Source organism: Pithys albifrons, chromosome 11 (genome assembly GCF_047495875.1).
Source record: "Pithys albifrons albifrons isolate INPA30051 chromosome 11, PitAlb_v1, whole genome shotgun sequence".
Lineage (NCBI taxonomy): Eukaryota > Metazoa > Chordata > Aves > Passeriformes > Thamnophilidae > Pithys > Pithys albifrons.
This window is the reverse complement of record NC_092468.1, coordinates 2,947,598-2,965,644: the sequence shown is the minus strand read 5'-3', so window position 1 is coordinate 2,965,644 and position 18,047 is coordinate 2,947,598. Positions and strand designations below refer to the sequence as shown.

Sequence of the window (18,047 nt, the reverse complement as noted above, 5' to 3'; positions counted from 1 at the left end):
GGGTTGTGGGACAGGCAGGCAACCAGGGCCATCACATCACACCCCCCTGTGACTCCTGTGTCCCCCCAACCCCACAGCTCACCCCTGTCAACCAGGGCCATCACATCACACCCCCCTCTGACTCCTGTGCCCCCCCAGCCCCACAGCTCACCCTTCTCAACCAGGGCCATCACATCACACCCCCCCAGTGACCCCTGTGACCCCCCAGCCCCACAGCTCACCATAACACCATCATGTAGAGGGAGTTGTGGGACAGGCAGGCAACCAGGGCCATCACATCACACCCCCCTGTGACTCCTGTGTCCCCCCAGCCCCACAGCTCACCCCTGTCAACCAGGGCCATCACATCACACCCCCCTCTGACTCCTGTGTCCCCCCAACCTCACAGCTCACCCTTCTCAACCAGGGCCATCACATCACACCCCCCTGTGACTCCTGTGACCCCCCAGCCCCACAGCTCACCATAACACCATCATGTAGAGGGAGTTGTGGGACAGGCAGGCAACCAGGGCCATCACATCACACCCCCCTGTGACTCCTGTGTCCCCCCAACCCCACAGCTCACCCTTCTCAACCAGGGCCATCACATCAACCCCCCCCCGTGACCCCTGTGTCCCCCCAACCCCACAGCTCACCGTAACACCATCGTGTTGTGAGCCAGGCAGGCAACGAAGGCCATCACATCACACCCCCCTGTGACTCCTGTGTCCCCCCAGCCCCACAGCTCACCATAATACCATCATGTAGGGGGGGTTGTGGGACAGGCAGGCAACCAGGGCCATCACATCACACCCCCCTGTGACTCCTGTGACCCCCCCAGCCCCACAGCTCACCATAACACCATCATGTAGAGGAGGTTGTGGAACAGGCAGGCAACCAGGGCCATCACATCACACCCCCCCAGTGACCCCTGTGACCCCCCAGCCCCACAGCTCACCATAACACCATCATGTAGGGGGGGTTGTGGGACAGGCAGGCAACCAGGGCCATCACATCACACCCCCCTGTGACTCCTGTGTCCCCTCAACCCCACAGCTCACCCTTCTCAACCAGGGCCATCACATCACACCCCCCTCTGACTCCTGTGTCCCCCCAGCCTCACAGCTCACCCTTCTCAACCAGGGCCATCACATCACACCCCCCTGTGACTCCTGTGACCCCCCAGCCCCACAGCTCACCATAACACCATCATGTAGAGGGGGTTGTGGGACAGGCAGGCAACCAGGGCCATCACATCACATCACACCCCCCTGTGACTCCTGTGTCCCCCCAGCCCCACAGCTCACCCTTCTCAACCAGGGCCATCACATCACACTCCCCTGGGACTCCTGTGTCCCCCCAACCTCACAGCTCACCATAACACCATCATGTAGAGGGGGTTGTTGGACAGGCAGACAACCAAGGCCATCACATCACATCACATCACACCCCCCTGTGACTCCTGTGACCCCCCAGCCCCACAGCTCACCGTAACACCATCATGTAGAGGGGGTTGTGGGACAGGCAGGCAACCAGGGCCATCACATCACACCCCCCTGTGACTCCTGTGTCCCCCCAACCCCACAGCTCACCCTTCTCAACCAGGGCCATCACATCACACTCCCCTGGGACTCCTGTGTTCCCCCAACCTCACAGCTCACCCTTCTCAACCAGGGCCATCACAGCACACCTCCCTGTGACTCCTGTGTCCCCCCAGCCCCACAGCTCACCATAATACCATCATGTAGGGGGGGTTGTGGGACAGGCAGGCAACCAGGGCCATCACATCACACCCCCCTGTGACTCCTGTGTCCCCCCAGCCCCACAGCTCACCATAACACCATCATGTAGAGGGGGTTGTGGGACAGGCAGGCAACCAGGGCCATCACATCACATCACATCACATCACACCCCCCTGTGACTCCTGTGACCCCCCAGCCCCACAGCTCACCGTAACACCATCATGTAGAGGGGGTTGTGGGACAGGCAGGCAACGAGGGCAGCGAAGGAGATGAGGAATATGGCAGGAAGGAGCATGTGGGAGCATCTGAGTGGACAGGAGCCTATCTTGGCCGAGGACATCGTGTTCCCAGCAGAGATCAGGGAACAGTTCTTGTAGATCTGTTGGAAACGTTTGGAACAAACCAGACGTAAGACTCCCAAAGCCAAGAGCAGGGTGTTCAGTGACGCATCCGACCACAGCCCTTTGCAGGACACTGACAAGAACATCAGCTCCAACTGCAGGGCATGGCCATGGCATCCTGCAATGGGATGTGCCACCACCCCTGTGTCTCCGAGCAGACTCCCAGGAATTCTGCATGGCACTTTCCCCAGGACTCCAGCTCCCTGCTTAGACCTCAAGGTGCCACCGCCTTGCTGCATTTGTCAGTCCTGCAGCGCCACTCCCCGAAACCCCAGCGAGCAGAGGTTCAGGCTGCTCTGCAGCCCTCTGGCTTTCCTCACCACGTCCTTGGGATTGGAGGCGTTGGCGGCGCTGTCGGTGCAGCCAGCGAAGCAGGGCGAGATGTACTCCACCTTGTCGGACCCACACACGGGGTGGAAGATGTGCTCGGAGCAGTGGCACCCCTCCGGAGCCTTAACCTGCTGCTGGGAACTCGATGTGCTGCCAAAAAGGAGGAGAGAAAAACGGGGGGGGAAATTAAGAAATAGCACAGAAAGAAGAAAAAAAAATAATCCCTCTTGCTAGTTGGTTTTGCTGTAGCTGTTTGGACTGGGATGCTTCCAGCAGCAGCCTGGCCCCCTGCCAGCCCCTGATCCCTGCAGGTGCCTCTGGAAGGGGACAGGGAAAGTGGCAGGAATTATGTTATGGCTGCAAACAAGTCCTCACACACTCTGGGGGTTTTTTTTCCCCCTTCCCAGCTGAAAACGAATGGGCCAAATGGCTGGAGAAATGGGCCTGGGCTCCATCCAGAGCTGCACAAACAGCTGTGGGAACAGCCCCAGCTGGGAACACCACACAGACAAACTGGGAGGGGGCACGTTCCCAAACAAGCCTGATGACAGCGTGGAAGGAGAGAGAACAAAGCCAGGGATCTGTCCTCTCCTGCCTCCCCACCTGAGGGAGGGCATCTGCCAGGTGGCACAGCCTGAATCCCACGGGAATGTGGCACCAGGGAGCTGCCCCTGGGCAGGATGGGATGGGGCTGCTCCATTCCTGCGGGAAACTGGCACCAGAAACCTCTTCCTTGCTGGTATTTCCACAGGGAAATGAGCACAACGCACTTTGCATCAAGATTTTGTGGTATCTAAATGCCATTTTTCTCTTGAAAAGCCGTGGTGAAGGTCCACAGAGGTGTGTTGACCCCCATTTCCCAGCAGATTGTTGGCTGTGCTGAGATATCTACTTGGATCTCCTCGAAGAAATTGTATTAAGACTAAATGTTTGGAGTTTCTTCTTCTGGAATTACAACCACAACACACCAGCAGGAATAGAAAAGAAATAGCATCCTGAATGTGGGAGAAACTGGACTACTCAACAGAAGGTAAGTACACAAGGCACCACTCCTGAGGCATCACAGAACATCTGAGAGAGAAAGTTCTGGAATTTTTGGCTTCCAGGGATTTGTTTATTCACTAATTTTATGGGGTTCAGTTAAAGTCTAAAAGCAGTGCATCTACCAACCTGTCAGAGGTATGAAACAAGCCCTGGGTCTGAAAAGAAGAGTCTGAATTTTAAAAGAGCTCCATGCAGGAAAGACCAGACTGTAAGAATATTTTTTAAAAAAATTGCTAGCACTTTGCTTGAAATTCAGGCTGTGTGTTTTTGTGAGCACAACCTGCAGCCACCGAGGTGAGGAGAGAGGTGACATCCAGCTGGAACTCAGGGAGAGTGTGAGGTGATGTGGACATGGGCACTAAAATCACTGATTTCCCCCTAAAAATCCAGAGGGAAAAACACATCCTGATTGTAGGAACTCAAGGATAAGTGACCTCCTGAGCTCTCTGTGCTGTGAGGGGCTTGGATCTCCTCTGGGCAGTGGGATCCAGGAGCAAGGAGCAGCTTGGCGGGGTCTGCTGCCTCTTCACTCGGTGGCTTCCCTCCCCATGGATGGGCAGGACAGGAGCTGGAGGCACAGGGAGCTGGGAGCAGCCTTACCTGGGGGGGTAGATGTCCTTGATGGGCCCCGTGGAGCAGCCCATGAAGAAGATGGGGAGGCAGATGAGGATGGAGAAGACGAGCACCACCACGGCGAAGCGGGGGATGGCCCTCAGGGAGAAGGCAAAGCGCTTCATGACGACCCCTCCCAAGAGCATCCCCAGCGCTGCCGCCGGCAGGTTCACAGCTCCTGCAGGGACATGGAGCCATCAGGGGGGGCCTGAGGGGTGGACCTCATGGGGCCTGGGAGAACCTGCAGACCCCACCGTTATCCAACTGGGAAACCTCAGGCCAGCAAAATCACCAACCACCCCAAGGTGAACCCCAAGTCTCATCCAAAAATGACTTTCCGGTGACTGGAGGGTTTTAAACTGAGCTTGGCCGTGGCACTGAGTGCCATGATCTGGTAAAGGGACTGGAGCTGGACCCAGGGTTGGACTTGATGATCTCAAAGGGCTTTTCCAACCCAACTGATTCTATGAGTCTGTGATTCTATGGATGTGGCACTGAGTGAGAATCCACCATGTCTTCATCCAACCCCACTGTGATCACAGAGTGCCCTGGGCTGGTGATCACAGTGGGGTTGGATGAAGGGCTGGACTTGGTGATCTCAGAGGTCTCTTCCAACCCAGCTGAGGAAAAGGGAGTGGAGCACAAGTGCTGTGGGGAGAGGCTGAGGGAGCTGGGGGTGTTTAGCCTGGAGAAGAGGAGGCTCAGAGGTGACCTCAGCACTGTCTGGAACTCCCTGAAGGGAAGTTCTGGCCAGGTGTGGGTTGGTCTCTTCTCCCAGGCACTCAGCAATAGGACAAGGGGGCACGATGGGCTCAAGCTCTGCCAGGGGAAATTGAAGTTGGAGAGCAGAAAAAAATTCTTTGCAGAGAGAGTGCTCAGGCATTGGAATGGGCTGCCCAGAGAGGGGGTGGATTCCCCATCCCTGGAGGTTTTTCAACTGAGCTTGGCCGTGGCACTGAGTGCCATGATCTGGTAAAGGGACTGGAGTTGGACCCAGGGTTGGACTTGATGATCTCAGGGGTCTTTTCCAACCCAATCCATTCTATGATTCTGTGATTCTGTGGATGTGGCACTGAGTGAGAATCCACCATGTCTTGATCCGACCCCACTGTGATCACCAGCCCAGGGCACTCTGTGCCCTGGGCTGGTGATCACAGTGGGGTTGGATCAAGGGTTGGACTTGCTGATCTCTGAGGTCTTTTCCAACCCAATCCATTCTATAATTCTCCTGCAGGAATTTGAAAAGCCTGAGGAATACAAGCAGGTGGCTCTGGGCTGGTGGGTACTTTTGCCCCCATCCGTTCCCACCTATGAGGAAGTTGGCGTAGGAGGGCGAGGCCCCGTATTGCTTCTCCAGGAATTTGTTGAGGAAGGTGGCCAGGCCAGCAATGACCGAGGAGAAGCTGCACTGAGCCAGCACCAGGAGGATGAAGAGGGGGTTGAGCAGCAGCCTGAGGAAGATCTTTGGAAATCCTACAGGGAAACAGCAAGAAAAATGTCTTTTGGTTGTGTGACCATCAGACCAGCAACTTGTACTGGGAAGAAAACCCCACCCTGGGTTGTTCCCAGTGAGGAGGTCTGTGGGATGCTGACCCTCTACTGGAGGTGTCTGTGGGATGCTGACCATCTACTGGGGATGTCTGTGGGATGCTGACCATCTACTGGAGGTGTCTGTGGGATGCTGACCATCTACTGGAGGTGTCTGTGGGATGCTGACCATCTACTGGGGATGCTGACCATCTACTGGGGATGCTGACCATCTACTGGGGATGTCTGTGGGATGCTGACCATCGACTGGGGATGTCTGTGGGATGCTGACCATCTACTGGAGGTGTCTGTGGGATGCTGACCCTCTACTGGGGATGTCTGTGGGATGCTGACCATCTACTGGAGGTGTCTGTGGGATGCTGACCATCTACTGGAGGTGTCTATGGGGTGCTGACCATCTACTGGAGGTGTCTGTGGGATGCTGACCATCTACTGGAGGTGTCTGTGGGATGCTGACCATCTACTGGGGATGGTGACCATCTACTGGGGATGTCTGTGGGGTGCTGACCATCTACTGGGGATGTCTGTGGGATGCTGACCATCTACTGGAGGTGTCTGTGGCCATGGGAAAGGGGGAGGGAAGGCACCCTGATGTTCCCAGCAGCTGGCAGGACCATGGATGAGCAGTGTTTTCCTGGTGGGACATTATGTCCCCCAGCTCTGTCAGCAGATGGACTCCAGGCTCCTGGGGACCAGCTCTGCTTATTTGGTCTCTAATGAGCTTTACTAATTGGCAGTGAGTACTGGGGTCAGCCAGCATCATCCATCCAAAAAATCCAGTGAGATGGAGAAGAGAGAGCTGGAAGTTCCAGGGTATGACTGTGGTGGATGGAGAGGGACAGAGGGAGGGGCTTTATCTGGGACAAAGTCATCATGGAGCTGAAGGGAGTCATTAACCTGGTCCCTCACCAGTGACATCCCCCTCAAGCCCATGTTGGCTACACACAAACAGAGCAGTGCCAGCTGCAGTGGGGGGATGTCCTTGAGGTGTGGCACTGGTGACACTGGTGGCACTGGCAGCCCTGTGCCCACCCTGGAGCTGGGCTTAAACCTCCCTGGGCCCCTTTTCTAGCACACTCATCCCATCTTAAGGTCCTCAAACTAAACAAGTGAGGCCCCACAGACCTGAGCACTGCTTGGAGCAGGAGGGAGGCTGTGCCAGCCTTCCCCTAGGGAGGGGTGAGCTGCAGCCCTCGAGGTGCCACAGCCAGTCCTGCCATCTCCACACAACCTGCTGGACAGGCTCAAAGGCTCCCAACAAGCCTCCTTGGCTTGAAATGCCCCTCGTGGTGGTGCCCACCCACCCAGCACGGCCCAGCATCCCCAGCCACCCCTCCTGGATGTGCCAGCCCTTTACTTTTGATGAACTCCAGCAGGGAGGTCTCCTCGGCCGCTCCCGGCTCCATCTTCCTGAGCATTCCAGCCTTGGCATTCCGGTCCTGGGGGAGGGAGACAGGAGCAGGCTGTGGTGACAGGGGAGCACCCATGGGTGGCCAGGGCCGTCCTGGAGCACAGCAAGGCTCAGGAGGGGCAGGGTCTGTCCCAGGTGCCTTCCACCCCCAACCAACCCTGACAAACACAGCAAAGCCCCAGCTGACCCACCCTTGGGCACCTCTCCAGGCTGGGAGAGCTGGGGAGGCTCCAGGGAGACCTGAGAGCCCCTCCCAGTGCCTAAAGGGGCTCCAGGAGAGCTGGAGAGGGAGTGGGAACAAGGGATGGAGGGACAGGACGCAGGGAATGGCTTCCCACTGTGAGAGGGCAGGGATAGATGGGATATTGGGAAGGAATTGCTCCCTGTGAGGGTGGGCAGGCCCTGGCACAGGTTGCCCAGAGAAGCTGTGGCTGCCCCATCCCTGGAAGTGTCCAAGGCCAGGCTGGACAGGGCTTGGAGCACCCTGGGCTGGTGGGAGGTGTCCCTGCCCATGACAGGGGGTGGATTGAGATGGGCTTTAAGGTCCCTTCCAACCCAAACCGTTCTGTGATCCTGTGATTAAAGGGAGGAATTATCTCAAACATCTCTGCAGCCCCTGAGCAGAATGGCCAGGCAACAGCTTTTCCTGCTTTGGAAGGCTTTAAGAAGTTGGAAAGGTTTCCTTTTCTGAACCCTGACAGGAGACTTCTCTTTTAACTCTGCAAAAAAGTCTGAAAATGAAAGCTGGAGTCAGCTCAGCTCAAGTCTGAGGAGTCCTTTAGCCATAACCAGGACATATTTGGGGTTTGATTTTGAGCTTTATAGAATGGATGATTAAACAATTTCAAAACACAACTGAAGTGTTTTTGTGACAAACCCAGTGGGGCTTGGCTTTGAAAACACCCAAATGAGAATTTTTAATATTTTTGCACCTTGTAAAATTTATTTTAATGGGCAAGGGTTGCTGGGCTCCCTTCTTCCCTTCCACTTCTCTGGGAGCAGATATTCCCTCTCCCTGAGCATTTCCCTGTCTCCAAGATGTTCCAGCCTCTCAGGAGATGAGCTCTCACCTCTCCTTTCAGCATGTACCGGGGGAAGAAGAAGTAAGGGATGGAGGTGAGCACCAGGCAGGCTGAGGAGATGAGCAGCCCCAGCCACCAGGCTCCGATCCAGCGCTGGTCCCGCGGCGTCAGGCCCAGGGTCGCTGTAAGACAGGGACACACTGCAGGAGCTCCAGGGGAAAAAGGGACAAATGCTCATGAAAATATGGACTGGGGAAGCATGAAGGGTCCTCCTGGGCACAGACCAAGGGTCTCTCCACTGGCATGGAAGAGCAAACGGATGGAGGTGGATGTTCCTCCTCAGCGTTGGCAGCAAGACCAGTCCTGGTTGGGTTTTTCCTTCCCTTGGACAGGACCCTGCCCTGCCACTCATGCCAGCTGTGCTGTGCCTCCCACATGGCTGCAGGGTGGGTTTGGTCAGCATGGAGGCACCCTGATGGCCCAGGTCCAACCTCCCCACCCCAAGCCAGCCCATCAGGCAGCGATTAAAGGCTCCAGCTCCATCCTCCTCCTCCTCCTGGTGGATACAGTGGCTTTGGACCATGCTGCCTGCCAGGGATGCTGAGCCAAGACAGGGACCAGGAAAAGGCACAGCCACTTTCCTGGAAAGAATTGCCCTCCCATTGTTCCAGTTGGGTCACTTGGTGCTCATGGAGCCCACGGGAAGGCCCCGTGCTGTTAATGAGCCCCGTGCTGTTAATGAGCATCATGCTGTTAACGAGCCCCGTGCTGTTAACGAGCCCCATTTCCGAGTGCACGGAACGCTGGGCGCCTTCTCCGGAAAAAGGAGGAGAAGGGGAGAGCTGCCCTGTCTCCAGCAGAGACATCCTTCAGCTGGGCCAAGAGATGCTCACGGGAGGTGGGACAGATTGCTTGGCTTGGCTTGGCTTGGCTTGGCTTGGCTTGGCTTGGCTTGGCTGGGCTGGGCTTGGCTGGGGCACCACAGCTGCCCCCAGCTGGAATGTGGTGGCTGGGAAGGGACCAGTGAGCAGCTCCCAGTGGGAGCCCCGTGCCAGGGTGTGGCAGGAGAGGAGCCCACACCCTGCTGAAACAATTGTCCTGCTTCTCCAAACAGGAGCACTCCACTCTGGAGCTCGGATGTCACCGTGGAGTGACCAGGCAGAGGCTGCTAAATCCGTCTGCCGCCAAAGGCTCTTTGGAGCTTCCTGCCCAGGTTCATTCATTATTCTTATCAGGCACTGGACAAAACTGTCAGGCAGGCTCTGATCTCTCTAAGGAAACACAGGAAAAGCCACATTAATGATGGAGCTGGGAGAATTCCTCAGTGATTAAGTTACCAGAAATAATAAGCACATGCTGCTGATAAAGGAAATAATCCTGCACTGGCGTCGGGTTGGTCTCTCTCTGCAGATGCTGGTGAAGGGTGGGAGGGGGAGGATGAGTAGACTCGAGCCTCCTGTGTATCCACAGGGCTGGGGTTGTGTGATGCCTCCTCAGTGTGGTGGTCAGACCCCAACCATGACCACCAGTACAGCCCCAGGAGCTGGGGCATGTCCCTACCACAGGGCTCTGCTTCAGTGGTGGCTTCAAGTCCACCTGTATCCTCCTTGGGATGACAGAGTGGAGGAATAAGGTGTTTCCAGGGCAGAGGGGTTTAAGGGTCACAGGATGGGTGGTTTCTGTCACCTTTTGTCCCAGAGGGACCTCCTGACTCACGGGAGGTTTTTAGGACCATCACTACTAGAGAAACACTTACCAGTGTCCACCCTGCCGATGTCCACGAAGAGCCGCAGCACCACAGACCCCAGCAGGTACCCAAAGGCTGGGCCAAACACGGCGATGGCAAAGAGGATGGCTGGGGAAAGGGAGCAGAGAGAGCCAGGGTGAGCAGGGAACAGCAGCTCCTGTGCAGGCATCACCTCTGCCACCCCAGGAGAGGCAGGAATGGTGTTACAGCACCCACAGGGGAGAAACGACCCTTTGTCATGTGGCAGATCATGGAATCATAGACTCAGTTGGGTTGGAAGAGACCTCTGAGGTCATCAAGTCCAACCCTTGATCCAACCCCACTGTGATCACCAGCCCAGGGCACGGAGCTGGGTAGGAACACCTCCCACTAGACCAGGTTGCTCCAAGCCCTGAGTATCCTTCTCTTCCCCCTGTAGTGAGGGGTCGCTGCTCCCACCACCTCTGAGTGCCCTTGGAATTCCCAGACCTGCAAGGGAGATGAAGGAAAGGGGACTGAAGGACCATGGGAGGTTCTGAAGATGAAGGAAGATGGGACAGGCCTGTTGCTTTGTAGTATGGGTGGTCACTTCAAGGCTGTGGGGATGTCTGTGTTGGTGGGTGGCTGTTGGGGATCCCAGTTGCCCCAGTACAACATAAACACCATCACCCCCAGCCTGGTTCCATTTATGGTCAGTGCAGTGCCAGACAACATCTCCTTTTAAACGGGTTCAGAATGTTGTGAGAAGTGTTTCTTTCAAGGGGGGAACTTGGATCCTTTCATTCCAAGGGGGTCAAAAGGAAACATTCTGACCTTATGGGTTTGGTGCAGGTCATCTAATCATTTAAATTGAAGTTGGATATCAGAAAGAAATTCTTTGCAGAGAGAGTGCTCAGGCATTGGAATGGGCTGCCCAGAGAGGGGGTGGATTCCCCATCCCTGGAGGTTTTTCAACTGAGCTTGGCCGTGGCACTGAGTGCCATGATCTGGTAAAGGGACTGGAGTTGGACCAAGGGTTGGACTCGATGATCTCAGAGGTCTTTTCCAACCCAATCTATTCTATGATTCTGTGATTCTATGATTCTATCTCTGAGGTCTGGAGGAGACAAAACAATACCCAGCAATGGTCCTACTTACCAACATAGAGTGGGGAGTTATTGGCTTCTGCAAAGTCATCCACATAGGATATGCCAAAGGGCTGGATGGGCACGGTCCCGATGCCAGCCAGCAGCTGGGCAATGACCATCATGGCCCAGATGCTGCTGGCCTCCTTCTGGGGGTCCTGGGTGGCATTTGGGCACACAAATTTATTCTCTGCATAGCAGAGCTCAGCCTGTCCCTGGCTTTTGTTACCTGAAAAGGAGAAAAATGAGCATTACAACACTGGGCACATCCCTTGCCCCCTCCCACACCAATAGCAGGAATCTCCCAAGTGGCTGAGTAGGCACAACCTGCTGGATTTTGGATGGATTAGTCATTTTATTTAGCAGTTCTCATCACCTTGCTCTTCCTCTGGAGTAGTACACAGGGGGCAGGGCACCAAACAACCAGGCTGGGGTTTTAACCAAACTTTTGGAGGTCATGCTGTAGTTCCATGAGGGCAAACCCACCCCAGGGCTGGTTTCTGTTGTCTGTGGTGATCTTCCCTCCCATGTGGTACCTGGGGTGATGCCTCCTGGGATGACCTGGCTGCCCTGAGGACATTCTGCCCCTGAATTTCCACTGTCCTCCTCACTCAGGAGCAGCCCAGCTCCTTCCAAAACATGCCTCGTGCTTCTTCCTACAGTCCAGACCTGGGGGGATCTTCACCCTGCTCCAAACTGCCATGAAAGCTCCACCCTGAACTGGAGGATCTTCCTGGGCTCCTCACAGGGTGAATTTGTTCTTCTCCATGGCCCAGGCAACCCTGACAGTGTCAGAACCTTTGCCCTGGTGCTCTGGTTTTGCACAGTCCACCCTCTAATCTTGTGCAGTTCAGCAAGGGGGTTCTGCAGGGATTGCACCATGTACAGAACTTGCAGGTCAAACACAGCTCTTGGTACTTCCCTTGGGCCTTTTCAGTGACTCCTGGTTATGATCATGCTCTGTGGCTGGACACAAATCTCACACTAATCAACCAGGGCATCAGAATTACCTGACCACTGAGTTTTCCATGGAATTCCTGGCCAGTTTTCTTACTGTTGTACATAAATACCCATACAAGGGACTACACAGAGCACAAATGCTGGGCTGAGACTCTGGGCAGGGAGCAAAGGAATTCCTGCTCCTTCCTCGTCTTTTCTCCACAGTAAGAGCAGCCCCTGTCCCAACTCCTGACCTGTTCATACCCTGGTGCAGGAATTTAAGCTGTTGGAAAACTTGGCATGTGATGCCTGATTTACTCTCCAAACTGTCTGACTCAAAAATCACAGGGGTGAGGACCAGCAGAGAGCTGGTTTTCAGAGATGGCAACCCCTGAGGAGAGCAAGGCTCCTCAGCATCCAAGGGCTTGGGCTTGTTGGAAAGGTCAAAGCCCACCTTGTGGCAGGTGGGGCAGGTTCTTCTGCTCAGTTAAACCAGTAGGCTGCCTTAGTGTGGATAAAAAGGCTTACAGAACAGAACAAGCCCTGGGGCCAGGAGGTCTTTGCTCTATCATTGAACCCTAAAATGGTTTGGGTTGGAAGGGACCTTAAAGCCCATCCCATTCCAACCCTGCCATGGGCAGGAACACCTTCCACCAGCCCAGGTTGCTCCAAGCCCCATCCAGCCTGGCCTTGGACACTCCCAGGGATGGGGCAGCCACAGCTTCTCTGCCCAACCTGTGCCAGGGAGGAATTTCTTTCCTAATATCCAATTTAATTCTGCTCTCTTTCAGTTTTAAGCCCTGATGCAGCAAGATAAGGGAAAAGCTGTCCTGGCATGGATCAGAAAATCCCAAAGCCTCTGAGCAAGGTACTACAGAGCCTTTGAGCCCTCTCAGGAGATGTACCAGTGCCCCAGAAAGAGCCAGGAGGGACGTGATTTGTCCACAGTCCCAAAGGGCACCAGCAGCAGGACCAGCACCTCCTGAATCCCGGAGCTTCTGCCTCGGATTTGCTGTCCCATCAGCAGCACTCACAGCACCACTCACAGCATTAATACCAGCACTGCCATCACCAGGCAGAGCTGCAGCTTTGGAGGACCTTTAGGTGCCACAGAAGGCAAACCTGGTCCAGGATGCTCAGGAACAGGCTGGAGGGACACACAGCACCCATGCAGAAAGCAGGGACATGGGTGCTGAGACACCTGAAGGGACAGGGGTGGGCCCAGCCAGGAGGGAAGCAGATTTACAAGAGCACATTCATGTGGTTAAACAGTTTGTTCTGGAGTGTATTTTATCAATGCACATGGAAGGACATTCTCTGTTACTGAGCTTGAAGAAGAAAGGGCTCCAGGGAGACTCAGAGCACCCTCCAGTGCCTGAAGGTGCTCCAAGAGAGATGGGGAGGGACTTTGGACAAGGGACTGGGGGGACCACAAACCTGTGGATTTCACACTGTCAGAGGGTAGGACTACATAGGATATTGGAAGGAATTCTGCCTTATAAAGGTGAGGCCCTGGCACAGGTTGGGCAGAGAAGCTGTGGCTGCCCCATCCCTGGGAGTGTCCAAGGCCAGGTTGGACAGGGCTTGGAGCAACCTGGGCTGGTGGGAGGTGTCCCTGCCCATGGCAGGGGGTGGAACAAGATGGTCCCTAAGGTCCCTTCCAATCCAAACCCTTCCATGATTTTATGACCACAGCACAGCTGGAATAACACATCTGGGAGAGGCTGAAGGGATCCCACATGTAATTACTGCATTCAGAAGGGGTTTCAGAGATATAATTAATTAAAAAAGGTTGACCTTCAGTCTCTCCCCCAGACACTGTGTTTGAATCATGTGTGTTGTAGGGGTGACAGTGTGTGTGTGGATCTCCTGATGTCTGAGGTGATTGATGAAGAGATTGATATGGAGCAGTTCAGAGTGTACCCTCGAAGGAAAGCAGTTTGGGTGCACCCTTAAGGAGCAGGAGCCACCTGTAGAATGTGGGATACCTTGGAGCCAGTACAATGTTTCCATGTATGCCTGGTGAGGTGACTAACCAACAGTGTGATGGCATGTTGGGTACAAGAGCACATAAAGGTGAAGCTGAAATTAAAAATAAAGCCTTCTGATCAAGGCTTCTGATGTTGCTGTGCCTGAGCTCTTCTGACTGTCATTAACCCTCCCTTCACCCCTTGTCCCAGTTCAGCAGGTGGGACCAGTTTGTCCCTGTGTGGGTGTGACCAAAGCTGGGCATTCTAAACCCTCTGGGCCATTGCCCAGCAACTGTTCCCAATGGCCCATTGGCAGCAGCTGCCCAGGGCACAGCTGAGCCCTCAGGCTGGGAGCTGGCTGGGAAAGAAGCCTGGCAGAGGAGCTGGGAGAACTGCCCTGCAGGGACTCCTTGGCACCTCCACACCCACCTGAGGGCTCAGCTCTGCTCAGGGGCCAGCAACCATTCCAAAATCCCCCCTGACTGCCAGAGTCAGATCCCCCACTGTGGAACTCCCTGCCCTGGGGGAGGCACTGGGGGCTCCCACCCAAACCTGAGGGGAGACAATCTTGGGCTTTGGGGACTTCTGGGACCACTCATTGGATCCAGAGGAGGAGCAGACCCTGGCCAGGAGGAGCCCCCCACTCTCCACCAGACTGAGCCATCATCTGCACCAACAGGTTTGTCCCTTCCTTTGCCTTTGGCCTTGGGGGAACCACGTGGGGCTCAGCACAGGGGTCACCAAACCCCCCTATGTTTGTGCCCCAGGGGGTGGGTTACACTGCTGGGCTTGGGGGTTAAACCCAATTTCTCTTTGTGCCATTGCATTTATTGTGATATTGTTATTAAACTGTAACTCTGACTTATAATCTCTCTTGTGGTTTCCTTTCTCCTGCTGGTTCACCTTTAAACCAGCACACCCCTACCAATGGTGACCCCAACAGTGAGCCATGGAGCCCACCCCTCTCTTTGGGCACCCAGCCATGCTCACCCCAGCATGGAGACCCCTCGGTTGCGTGGGTGGGTTTGTGAGTGTGTGGGTGTGCGGGTGAGTGTGTGGGTATGTGAGTGGATGGGTGTGTGGGTGTGAGTGGGTGTGTGGGTGTGGGTGTAGATGGGTGTGTGTATGTGGGTGGGTGTGTGTGGGTGTGTGTGTGTGGGTGTGGGTGTGTGTATGGGGGTGTGGGGGTGTGGGTGTGTGTGTGGATGGGTGTGTGGGTGGGTGTGTGGATGGGTGGTGGTTGTGTGGGTGGGTGTAAGTGTGAGTGTGTGGATGTGTGGATGGGTGTGTGCGTGGGTGTGTGATTGGGTGGGTGATTGGGTGTGTGGGTGTGTGATTGGGGGTGTGATTGGAGGTGTGATTGGGGGTGTGTGTGGGTGTGTGTGTGGGTGTATGATTGGGGGTGTGATTGGGTGTGTGTGTGTGTGTGTGTGTGTGTGTGATTGGGTGTGTGATTGGGTGTGTGTGATTGGGTGTGTGTGTGGGTGTGTGTGTGGGTGTGTGTGTGGGTGTGTGTGTGGGTGTGTGATTGGGTGTGTGTGATTGGGTGAGTGTGGGTGTGTGTGTGGGTGTATGATTGGGTGTGTGATTGGGTGTGTGTGTGGGTGTGTGTGTGGGTGTGTGTGTGGGTGTGTGTGTGGGTGTGTGATTGGGTGTGTGTGTGGGTGTGTGTGTGGGTGTGTGATTGGGGGTGTGATTGGGTGTGTGTGTGGGTGTGTGTGTGGGTGTGTGTGTGGGTGTGTGTGTGGGTGTGTGTGTGGGTGTGTGATTGGGTGTGTGTGATTGGGGGTGTGATTGGGGGGGTGTGTGGGTGTGTGTGTGGGTGCACCAGCACCGCACCTCTCTTACCGGTGCCGAGCGCGGTGACCTGGTATGGCTCGGAGAGGAAGTGTGGCAGGGTGACCAGGAACGCCCCCAGCGCCAGCAGCAGCCCCCCCACGCCGATCACCCGCGGGCGGTGCACGCGGCTGCCGAAGTAGCTGACGAAGATGATGAGCACCACGTTGCCGATCTGGGAATGCCAGAAGACACCATGGGAGATGTTAAGCCCCTCTGTCTTGGGTTGAGCTGGCAAAGTGCCAACTGCCCAGCACAGAGTCAAAGCTTTTCTCCCTCCGGTTGAGAAAAAGGGAGAAAGGAAAAAAACCCTTGAAACTCAAACCAGTTTATGCTTAAATCACTATATATATTTATACAGAAAAGAGAAAATTAAGAGAAAACTACAATATAACTCACACACAATTTAGGTATAACAAGAAATAACTCCCCACAGAAAACAGATTCCATCACTCTGGATCCACAAGCACCCCAAAAACACCCAGCAAGAAACAGAAAGTATAACAACAAAATGTTTCTACTTCCCTGAAACTCACACAAAATACAAGTAGTGGCAGCAGCAGCAGGGCCCAGACAGCAGGGCAGCAGCTGCATGTCCTGCCTCTGCTTTGGCCATGATGGAACTGAGGGAACACCTCCCACTCCTGTACTCATGTCTCAGGTTTGTGTCATCTGGTATGAAATATCCCTTTGGTTACTCAGTCAGGTGATCCCTGTCTCTCCTAATCTACGTCGAGTCTCTGAGCCTGCTGATTTGAGGCCTGGCTAAAACCACCACACCCTCTAATGTGCCCATGAGGGTGGAGAGCTCTGTTGTGTCGTGATGTTTGACTCCCCAAGAGCAGGAGTGGGGCAGCCTCTCCTGGCACCTCACCTTCACCCTGCGTGTTCTCCCAATGCCAGCCTGGCACCTCCAGCCCCTCTGCCACCTCTGGGCATCCCTTGTTGGCAGGAACAGCTTCACAACCTCCCTGTGGTCTGGAGGGGGCTTTTTTCAGCACCCACAGCTGTCCCCCAACACCATGGGAATCACAGAATTATTAAACTTGGAAAAGCTTTCTAAGATCATCGAGTTTAATCATTCCCCAGCACTGCCAAGGCCACCACTGACCTGTGTCCCCAACTGCCACATCCACATGGCTTTGAAATCCTTCAAGGGATGGAGACTCTACCACTGCCCCGGGCAGCTGTGCCAGGGCTGGACCCCCCTTTCAGTGAAGAAACTTTCCCTGATAGACAAACTGAACCTCCCCTGGCACAACTTGAGGCCATTTCCCCTTGTCCTGTCCCTTGTTACCTGTCAGAAGTGGGACACAGACCAACAAAGACAAACTAAACCCCCCGTGGCACAACTTGAGACCTTTTCCCCTTGTCCTGTCCCTTGTTACCTGTCAGAAGTGGGACACAGACCAACAAAGACAAACTAAACCCCCCCTGGCACAACTTGAGACCTTTTCCCCTTGTCCTGTCCCTTGTTACCTGTCAGAAGTGGGACAGAGACCAACAAAGACAAACTAAACCTTCCCTGGCACAACTTGAGACCTTTTCCCCTTGTCCTGTCCCTTGTTACCTGTCAGAAGTGGGACAGAGACCAACAAAGACAAACTAAACCTTCCCTGGCACAACTTGAGACCTTTTCCCCTTGTCCTGTCCCTTGTTACCTGTCAGAAGTGGGACACAGACCAACAAAGACAAACTAAACCCCCCCTGGCACAACTTGAGACCTTTTCCCCTTGTCCTGTCCCTTGTTACCTGTCAGAAGTGGGACACAGACCAACAACTCCCCCAAAACACAGCAAGGAATGAGGAGTGTTGCCTCCATTGCTGTGACTCGGACACGAGCCCAGCTCCAAAGTCCAGCCCCCCTGCAAATATTTGTGACTCTGGACTTCTGCAACTGCAGATAAAATCAGCTAAAAAGCCATGAAACCACTCAGCTCACTCAGGCAAGTGGGCCAACACCACAAAAATTGCCATTCCATGGGCTCTGTCAGCCTGGGACAAGCTAAACAATATTTCAGTTCTGGCATGTTGAAGCTGTCCCTGCTCACTGGAGGCAGTTGGGTTAGATGGCCTTTAAAGGTCCTTTCCAACCCAAATGATTCTGTTATTCTATGTATGGCTAAGAAAACCTTTTATTTATATTTACATGAGCTTCTTTGTTTGTCTCTCCGTGGTTTTTGGTCTTGGCACCAACACAAAAAGATTGTTGTCCTGGATGGGAGGGATGCCCACAAAGTCACAGCCAGTGGGAAGGCTCAGTAGGATGTAAGACAATCCTTTAACCCCAAATGTAGGTGCTTGTTGAGGTAAGACCTGGGCATCCAGTTCCCCAAGGATCTGGGAGGATTCCCAGTGCCCAC

At 54.7% G+C, this 18,047-nt stretch overlaps 1 protein-coding gene across 2 annotated transcripts in view; it reads right to left on the bottom strand.

Moving 5' to 3' along the window:
- SLCO2A1 (solute carrier organic anion transporter family member 2A1) overlaps nt 1-18,047 on the bottom strand; it is a 37,769-nt gene that overhangs the window by 1,430 nt on the left and 18,292 nt on the right. Inside the window, exons 3-11 of one of the 2 annotated variants that reach the window (XM_071566582.1) lie at nt 15,688-15,859; nt 10,953-11,168; nt 9,846-9,944; nt 8,138-8,271; nt 7,014-7,095; nt 5,417-5,581; nt 4,097-4,286; nt 2,443-2,602; nt 1,931-2,100 (exon numbers count right to left, since the gene is read on the bottom strand). In XM_071566582.1, the coding sequence (XP_071422683.1) occupies nt 1,931-2,100; nt 2,443-2,602; nt 4,097-4,286; nt 5,417-5,581; nt 7,014-7,095; nt 8,138-8,271; nt 9,846-9,944; nt 10,953-11,168; nt 15,688-15,859 (1,388 nt within the window). The remainder of the gene's footprint in view (nt 1-1,930; nt 2,101-2,442; nt 2,603-4,096; nt 4,287-5,416; nt 5,582-7,013; nt 7,096-8,137; nt 8,272-9,845; nt 9,945-10,952; nt 11,169-15,687; nt 15,860-18,047) is intronic. The other variant, XM_071566583.1, reaches the window with a different exon arrangement.